The 10,205-nt window shown below is 36.4% G+C and overlaps 1 protein-coding gene across 1 annotated transcript; it reads left to right on the top strand.

The window, feature by feature from the left end:
- Positions 1 to 8,606: 8,606 nt before the first annotated feature.
- Positions 8,607 to 9,921, top strand: LOC102511581 (L-lactate dehydrogenase B chain-like). Its single transcript, XM_032477683.1, is given in 3 exon segments — positions 8,607 to 8,764; positions 8,766 to 9,168; positions 9,171 to 9,921. Coding segments are annotated over 3 exon segments (1,002 nt in total). The 5' UTR covers positions 8,607 to 8,701; the 3' UTR covers positions 9,707 to 9,921.
- The last annotated feature ends 284 nt before the right edge of the window (positions 9,922 to 10,205 follow it).

Consider the following 10,205-nt stretch of genomic DNA (forward strand, 5'->3'; position numbering starts at 1 on the left):
TTCAAGAGACAAAACCCTTTAATAGCTAAAAAGAACATTTTTTGATGCATTAACTCCAGTACTTTGGATGACAATTTTCACTCTGAAGTTCCAAGAGAAAATCTTATTTCCCCTTCTGTATGTAAAATTTTTGGAAGATTTTTTTTTTATTGGTTTCCATTGTTGTTGCAAGAAAAAAAAAAAAAAAAAGCCTGATGTATGGGCACCATACTGCACTAGCTGATTTTTAACAAACAATTCCATATGTTGGTCCCAGGGTAAAGGTGAAAACCTCTGCTATTATTAACTATGATTAAATCTTTTCCAGGAACCAGATATTATGATATTATCTGTTTTTTATCTTACATTTAATAAATATTCTGTAATATATGAAATATTAGAAAGAAATTCATATAGATTTTATAGAGAGAGTAACTTGAAAAGAAATTTTGCTTCCAGATGTCTAAATGATCAAGTCATTGAATTTGGAGAAATATAGAATGATAACAGAGTTTACTAATAGTTTCCAAAGTTTTAGGCATTTCTTAATGCTTTATTACTTTTTAATCCTTTCTCATTTTAAACACCTTTTCTTACATGTTTTATTATTAAACTAGTTCACCAGGGAAAATTTCAAAATTCAGAAAACCTAAAAGAACTGGGAAAAAGTTCATCTTTAATCCCATCCAGAGAAAACCACAGTTAACTGTCCTTTTCTAAGAAGGATGGAAGTTGTCATTAAAAATATGACAATGGCTAATCATTTCTTGAGAATTCTGGATTTTATGAAGAAAACAGACAGACAGAACTGAACTTCTCCCAAGAATATTTGAGCAATTCTTAAGTAACGCTAAGAAAAACTATACTTTAGCCAATTGCAACTGGAAACTCTAGGGGTCTGAAAACTTTGGGATCATATGAGCTATATAGAATATGGAAGTAATTAAACTCAGGAAATGGTAAAGAAAATGACAACAGAATAACCACAGACAGAAAAAGTTCACAAAGATTTTTTTAAGAAAGAACCAATGAATAAGTAAATTTCTTAAACATCGCCTATGTCAATGACAACTTGTCTCCTTGGACAAACACCTTCAGTAGAAGAAAACTGAGCAATTTCTTGGGGACATTTCAAACTTTGATCCTGGTTTCTGAACATATAAGAAAACTGTAGGTGGGCAGAAGAGAAAAGTAATAGTTTGCTGCTGCTAACTCCAGTCCTTATTTTACCTCACTTTACTGTTTCTTCTATCCAATGTTTGGGGAAGAGAAAGGAAGAAAAGGGAAAAGAAAGGAAGGGGAAGGCAAGGAAGGGAAGGGAGAGGAGAGACAGGGAGAGAGAGAATAAATGGACAGAGGACAGAGAAAGCATCAAAAAGTTTCTACTGGATTCCTCTGAAAAATTACAGAAATTACAAGAAAGAGTGCATTAGGTGAACAAACAAAAACAAGTAGCCACAACAAAACCTGCAAAAAAAAAAGCACGAAGGAAACTACAATTGTCCTGAGCTGGTCATTGTGGTCAGGAAAATATTTACATTTTGCCCTTTCCTTTCTTCTGTGTCAGTTTGGGAAAATCATGACTTGCCATTTGGCTATAGAAGCCATACGCTGATAACAGATTGGGCTACCACAGAAGAATCTCATGGTGCTGCAAAAGCCCTGATAGGGTGAGAAGTGGACTCAAACAGATCCAAGCTGACCTTCTGGCCTCCATCATTCATTCTTTAATGCCTTCTTATCCCCAGAACTACTGAATTACAAACTAAGGAGACTGCTTTCTCCCTTTCTTCCCAAGAGTTAAAAGTGAGTGCCTGACCACAGAAGCAGGCTGACAATAAGCAAATGTTTCTTATCATTAGTGGTCCACATCTGATGATGATAACCAAGAGTGAACAATGGCAGTTCTATAGTGTCTAAAATTCTCTACCTTGAGCCTCACCCCTTTCCATTTCCAAAAATTTATCAGGAGAGGCAGAAATTATCATTTAGCCCTCGGTGTTTTTCAATACACATTACCAGGCAGAGTAGCTGATAATCAACCTCACAGGGTAATGTGCTTAAAGACAAAACAACAGGTACAACCACCATAAAAGAAAACAATGAATTGAACATATATGAATTAAAGCTGAACAGAGGAATAAAAAATTAAAGCATAATAAATAACAAATATATGAAGAAGAGGTTAGCCTTATCAAATGGGAACAAGAACTGAAGAACTGATCACATAGGTCTAAGAACAACAATCGTTAAAAGAATTGAGAGACTGAACAAACACAATGATGGACAGAGTCTAAGAGTAAAACAACTGAGCAAGAAATCAGATTAAGGCAATCTTCCAAAAGGTAGCAAGAAAAACTAAAATAATATAAAATATAAAATAAAAATAAAGAGATACGGAAAGGTCTAGTTTCAGATGGTAGGAATCCCTGAAATAGGAGACGTAAAAAAGGAAAGAAGAAACAATGAAGATAAATTGCCCAGAATAAATGAAAAGTGAGACTTCAGATTGAAAGTTCTTGGGGCAATTTAAAAAAACAATAAGAAACTTTACTTCTCGACACATTATTGTGATATTTAAGAATACCAAAGACGTAAGAGTAGAATTCCAAAAGCTTCCCAATAGGAAAAGCAACAGATCATCTACAAAAGGATAGGAATCAGTCTACCTTGGGTTCTCTGCAGTGAAGATTCATGCCTTAATGAACTGAAGGGAAATGATTTTAATTTAAGAATTTTATCTCCAGTTATATTATCTTTTAAATATTAGGAAATGATTAAAAAGTTTCTCAGACATATAAAGTATTGAGTAATTTGCCATATTAAAGATACCTTGAAAACAATCTTGAAGAAAGTATTGAAACAAGAAGATAAAGATGGTTATAAAAATTTTATATTGAACATTATCAAATGCCTTGATAATATATGTAATCTAGAAAGCAAGAATCAAAGAAAAGAAAAAGAAGATATACATCTGTAACCAGTCAAAAATAAATACTATTAACTATCAACACTTGCAGTGGGTGATTTTCCTGCAAGGCAATCAACAAAATCAATAGACCGAACTATTAGAACTAAAAAAAGTTGACATAGATTTCCTGATATAAAATTAAATTGCAAAATTCAATAGGATCTCTTCAGATACAAACAATAACAATTAGAAACTATAGTAAGAATGAGATACTACCTAAACACTGTATATTTCTAGGACTTACTTTAAACACAAATACTCAAGACTCCAGGGGGAAATTTTCTGGCATAGATAAGCTGAATGGATGGAGAGATAGACCATGCCCTTGGGTGAGACAGCTTAAAAGTATAAAAGATGTCAGGTATCCCCTATAAATTCAGTACATTCTTAATCTAAAAGAAATTTTTGAGAAATGTGACACATTTATTCTAAAATTTATATGGAAAACAAAGGTTCACAAATAGCAAAATCTGTATTAAAAAGAAGAGAAAAAGGAAATTTGGCATATCAGGTATTAGTTCATTCCATCCGGCCTTAGTTAAACATGTGTGTGTATATATATATCTCCACAGTGGCCAATATATTATGGCACAAGAACAATGATTCTATGGAAGAAGATAGCTTATACTGATCCACGACCAGAAATATATGATAAAAGTGGCAGCACAACCAATGGACAAATGGTAGATTGTTGAATAGAAGGAGTTGGGGAAAATGTCACTACATGGAGAAAAATAAAACTGAATCTCTGTCTTCATCTACCCAGGCTATTATAAAAGAATACCATAGACTGGGTGGCCTAAAACAACAGAAATTTCTCACAGTTTTTGAAGCTACAAGGTTGAAGATCATGCCACCAACAGACTCACTGTCTGGTGAAAGCCTGCTTCCTGGTAAGAGACAGCCATCGTCTTGTCATGTCCCCACGTGGGGGACGGGTAAAGGAGCTCTGTGGGGTCTTGTTCATTAATGCACTAATCTCATTCATAAGGGCTCTACTCTCATGACCTAGCCACCTCTCAAAGGTCACACCTCCTAACATTTCCACATTGGGGATGAGGATTTCAACATATGAATTTGGGAGGGACACAAACATTCAATCAATAGCAATCACCATTCACACCACATATAAATGTAGACTCCAAATATACTAAAGACTCAAATATGTAATGAAAAACTATAAAATTAATAACAGATAACATGGAAGGATAAATCGGGGACATTTGGTGGGGAATAACTTTTTAAACAAAACCTAAAACCACACACACAAAAAAGCCCACAACTTATTACAACAAACTCAAGGACTTTGCTCAAGGAATGACTTCATGAAGATCAGAGAAAATGAAGAAATGAAGATCAGAGAGAAATGGAAGACTGTAAGAAATTTTCAATGTCTAAAACTATTAAGTTTCTAATGCATAGACCATAATGAGAAAATTGAAAAGGAAAAGATATCAATTCCAATTGAAACTGAGCAAAGTATTTGTTCCAGCAATGTACAGAGGAGGTAGTCTAAAAGGCCAGCTAATATACGAGGAGATATTCAGACCCATTAGTAATCAGGAAAATGTGTGGTAGAGCAATGAGACATCAAAAACAATGAGATGTATTTTACATGCCTATATATTTTACACCTATACCAACAAAAATTAGCAAGCTAGATAATGTCAAGTGTTGGCAGATTTGTGGGAATATGAGAATCCTCAGGAACTGCAGGTAGGAACATGGATTGGTGTAGACATTCAGGAAGCAACATGTTAACACTTATTTAAATTAAACATGTATATAACCTGTAACCCAGCAACCCTGTTTGTATGTATATGTCAAAGAGCTCCTCACATATGTTCACAGGGATCTTGTAGCTTTGTACGTGGGACAGAAGGCTGCAGACATTATAGGAGACACCACTGAGGAAGGGGGTAGGTTACACCTGGTAAATGCACACTATGGTGACTATATTACACATAACCACAAAGAGAACTCTTAAAACATGTCAACGAGTGACAATGGTAATAAGAACAAGAATGAGACCTAGTCCAATACCATTTACATAAGTTAGAAATAGATGCATGTGAAACAGCAATACATATTATAAGACTGTATGAACAGAAAGATACACACTACGCTTGCCTTTTGTGGAGGAGGGGTTGAAAATGGGAATAAAAGAAATGCATCAATAAGCAAAATAGGGGAGGGACCTTGTTCAGAACAGTGTTGGGCACGGTCCCATAAACTGAGGAATATGATTAAACTTATTGTATAATTTTAAAATTAATAGGAAGAAATGAAAGTACAGGACAAAAAGAGATAAAAGAACATGAAAAGATGAGACTCAAATAAAAATAAATACAGCGTAGGGCTGGTGGTCTCTACTTTTTGTCCTCATTGAGGGTGACAGATTTCATCCATTTGCGAGAGCAAGTATAATGCCATACTTCTCTCCTGCCTCAGGACTGACAATAAGGAAATTGAAATCTGCTTCATTTGAATAAGAATATTCTATATACTTAATTTCCCAACTGGCAAGTATAAATCACAACAAACACAATGATGATAGTACTTTTTTCTTTTTTTTTTTTCCATTTTCTTCTTTTTTTTTCCTAGGGCACAAGCATCATTACATGACTATAATAATCAGAATTTTAAGGGTTCAAAAACAAGAAAATACATGTCCCTAAACGATCCAATCATTCATTCCTTGAACAAACATATTGAGGGCCTATTATGTATTTACTTTTATATAAATATGTATCTAACAGAAATATAACAAGAAAACAATATACAGCAATAAAGATGAACACTTTCATACCATAAAATATAGATCATATCATTAATAAAGCAATTTAACTTGAAATTTGAAATTATCAGTTGTAATTCATTAGGCCACGTACATGTACAGAATTTACATAGTTTGTATCATAATAAGGTCTCAATGCTAGACCAAAATTAGCCTTTACAACTTATCTTGTTGTTTCTTTCAATATACATAATGCATACCAAGAATCTACAGTAGAGAAATCCATTTGGAAAATAATCTCCTGACCATCTTTCCATGCCTGGCATACTGGTGGCCCTTAGTAATTATCTCTCATAAATCTAGTCTTTGACACCACAGACAAATACTTTAGTAGCTGTGAATCTGTTTGGCGGCCTCTGAATGGCTTTCTCAAATTGCACTGCTCTCACAGTGTGACAAGTCCTTTCATGTTGATTAAAATATTTGAAGGATACAAACAACAACAACAGAGTAACAGGAAATCCAGTCATTCCTTTCATCTTCCCAGTGGGGGCCAGTCAGTGCAATTTGACTTTCTTCAAACAAAACTCCCCTTTTTGTGGCTGAAGAAAGCCTTTGGCAAATATCCTTTGATATGATATGCACTTGACAAAAATCACAGAGCAAATCAAGCCACTGCTTTGAAGAAAATGCTTATTAGAAACCTGAAGCTCTTAAGTGTACTAGGACTTAATGCTATTGCCAGCGACACGAAGCCAAATGCTTCTGTGGCATCAATTTAAAGTCAGGTCCAAATGTATTGACTTCAAGGCTGCAGCTGCCACCTCATTCCTTAGTTTAATTCCAAGTATACCTTGAAGAATTGTTTAGTTTTCAAGTACATTCTGGAATGTCAGTTCTATATTTCATTTCAGTGAAGCATACATTTTATTATTTAGGTAGAAAAGAATGTGAGAAAACTCTTGTTCTACAGCCTTTGCTCAATCTCCCAGAGCCTCCAGTAGCATGCTAATTTCTTTTCCAAGTAGACACTCAGTTTCTGAGGTGAGAACGCTGAGGCTTCCAGGGTCAAACCAGAATTCCAAAATGAAAGCCACAGCTGGAAATCCTAATATACTTTTGGATCCCACAGAAAACAGATGGCACATTCAAATTAGGATAGTGTAAGGGGAGCTTAATAAAAAGGACTTCATAAATGTATGGGCAGGGGTGGAAAAGCCAGAAGGGATAAGGCAGTTACCCTAGCCATGTCAGGAGAAGCATTAGCAATCCTAGGTCTGCAGGGGAGTGAGTGGTGACCAAGAGGGGCTGGGTGGACAGCAGCCACCCTCAGCAACCCCACAGGAAGAGAACAAGGGGAACAGATCACCAAAGTCATCTTTCCTCCCTACTCCCTGTCTCCAACTGGTTTTCCCCACTGTCCTCACCTAACCAGTGAGGGGACAGACAGCAAGGGAGCCAGGTGACATGGTCCCTACAGTTCAGCTTCCCATGTGGCTGTGGCTCTGAATAGTATGCAGAAGACAGCTACCAATATATATCATCACCTCCACCTAAATCAACCCTGAAAGTAAACACAGGTACATTCTCTAAGTTTTGACCCCAGGTAAAAGGAAAAATTCAAAACTCTCAGATTTTCTGTGATAAAGCCTTTTCAATTTTCTAAGATAGTAACACGGAAGTCAAGTCAAATTTGTAATTAAGTTAAAAAACATACTAAATGGACTCTGTTAGTGACTTAACCCCAAATAACACAACAGTGTTTCTTAAAATACAGATAGAATACCTCACTGAAATAACTATAACCAAGGTACATGATATATGAATAAATTGTAAATATTCCCTGAAATAGCATATTTTAATAGTTTTATCAAAATGTTTTCCTTGATTTATACACAGCTGTCCAGTTTCCCCAACACCATTTGCTGAAGACTCTGTCTTTATTCCATTGCATGTTCTTGCCTCCTTTGTCAAAGATTAATTGTCTTTGATTCAAGAAGTCATCACTGAAGAGAATGTCTAAACAGAAAACATTTTCTCCAGTAGCTCAGCTCTTGCTAATCTCTAGACATTTCTGCTTTGATCTATTCCTGGCACTTCAGGCCCAGCATGTTTGGAAACGAACTTGCGAACTTGTGAACTTGCATTCCCTTCTCTCTTCCCACCCCAACACTACTTACTAATTCTTTGATGATACAGCATGTGTGTACTGGGAGGAGGGGGCAGGCATACGTACACACAGTGAGCTTTTTACTTGGTAAATATTCAATAGATATGTTTATTGATTATTGAACAATTATGCTTTTTTAATATATACTTTAAGAGAATGAAACTTTGCATGAAAAATATGAGAATCATAGCTGAGAAGGTACTAGTTCCATTGCTATCCTTAGGTGATCAAGATTTTGGAAGAAGGAACAATGATTTACAAATAAGCCCACCCTATTTAGTAAAGTAAATGGAGAATTTTATCCAAGAATCTTTATCAATTAAATTAAAATAATAGTCTGTAAAGGAAATGAATGACTGCATTAATAACCTGTCAAAACCAGTAAATCTCAGAAATGCAACCTTAAATAATTAGGAGATAGTAAAACTAGCACACCCAAAAAAAAACTTCAATTTGAAAGCATAGTAGTGGAAAGAGTAATAGCCCACAGGCAGGAGTTTCATGCCAAAGCTGGGACCAATTACCAGTATGACCATAGGCAGTTCTAAAGTGCACGGGGTATAAATTAAACAAGATGAGTCATGAGTTGATAACTGTTGAAGTGGGTAAATGGGGATTCTATGCCAGTGCTGTCCAATAAAAACATAATATTAACCATAAATGTAATTTCACATTTTCTAGTAGTCACTTTTAAAAAGTAAAAAGAAATAGGTGGAATTTGTTTTAAAATATATTTTATTTAGCTCTTTGTGTATCCTGTGCCGGAGGAGACGCACGCTGCTGACATTGTCTTCTTCAGGCCACCCTTACAGCCATCTTGGGAACTTTCTCTCCTCTGTGCTCAATGGCAACTCTTAAGGAAAAACTGATTGCACCAGTTGCAGAAGAAGAGGCAACGGTCCCCAACAATAAGAATCACTGTAGTGGGTGTTGGACAAGTTGGCATGGCATGTGCCATCAGCATTCTGGGAAAGTCTCTGGCTGACAAGCTTGCTCTTCTGGACGTTTTGGAAGATAAACTCAAAGGCAAAATGATGGATCTGCAGCATGGGAGCTTGTTTCTTCAGACACCCAAAATTGTGGCAGATAAAGATTACTCTGTAACCGCCAATTCCAAGATTGTGGTGGTGACTGCAGGAGTTCTCCAGCAAGAGGGGGAGAGTCGCCTCAATCTGGTGCAGAGGAACGTTAATGTCTTCAAGTTCATTATTCCTCAGATCATCAAGTACAGTCCTGATTGCATCATAATTGTGGTTTCTAACCCAGTGGATATCCTCACACACGTTACCTGGAAACTAAGTGGATTACCAAGCACCGTGTGATTGGAAGTGGGTGTAATCTGGATTCTGCTAGACTCCGCTATCGAATGGCGGAAAAACTTGGCATTCATCCCAGCAGCTGCCACCGATGGATTTTGGGAGAACATGGTGACTCAAGCGTGGCTGTGTGGAGTGGGGTGAATGTGGCAGGTGTTTCTCTCCAGGAACTGAATCCAGAAATGAGAACGGACAATGACAGTGAAAATTGGAAGGAAGTGCCTAAGTTGGTGGTAGAGAGTGCCTACGAAGTCGTCAAGCTGAAGGGATACATCAACTGGGCTATTGGACTAAGTGTGGCTGATCTCATTGAATCCATGTTGAAAAATCTCTCCAGGATTCACCCAGTGTCAATGATGGTGAAGGGGATGTATGGCATTGAGAATGAGGTCTTCCTGAGCCTTCCATGTGTCCTGAATGCTCAGGGATTGACCAGTGCTATCAAACAGAAGCTGAAGGATGAGGAGATTGCCCAACTCAAGAAAAGTACAGACACCCTATGGGACATCCAGAAGGACCTAAAGGACCTGTGACTACTGGCTTCTAGTTCTAGGCTGTAGAAACTTAAAAACTACAGTGTGATTAGCCACGAGCCTTTAGTTTTCATCTATGTACATGGGGCATAGTTTGCTTTTATCTTCTTAAATCTGTGAATCTGGGTTCACAGAATCAAAGCCTGTGCTTGGTTTAATGCTTGCAATATGAGTCCTTGAACAAATAAAATTAACTATCGTACTGTGAAAAAAAATATAGATATATATATTTTATTTAATGTAATATATCCAAAACATTATCATTTCAACATGTGACACTAGCCACCTGTGAACTGCTCTCTAGCCATATTGCCAGTGATTACCACATTAGATAGCAGAGTCTTGGGTTATTCATTTTACTTTTATGCATGTTAAAATTGTTTTTATAACAAAAAGTTAAAAGAAAAAAGTCTACAAACTCTTGCTTATCTCTCTCTTTGGCTCAGTTTCCCCACCTGTGTCTTGAAGGAGATGTACTGGTTATTAGTTTCTCAAGTTC

Source organism: Camelus ferus, chromosome 1 (genome assembly GCF_009834535.1).
Source record: "Camelus ferus isolate YT-003-E chromosome 1, BCGSAC_Cfer_1.0, whole genome shotgun sequence".
Taxonomy (NCBI): domain Eukaryota; kingdom Metazoa; phylum Chordata; class Mammalia; order Artiodactyla; family Camelidae; genus Camelus; species Camelus ferus.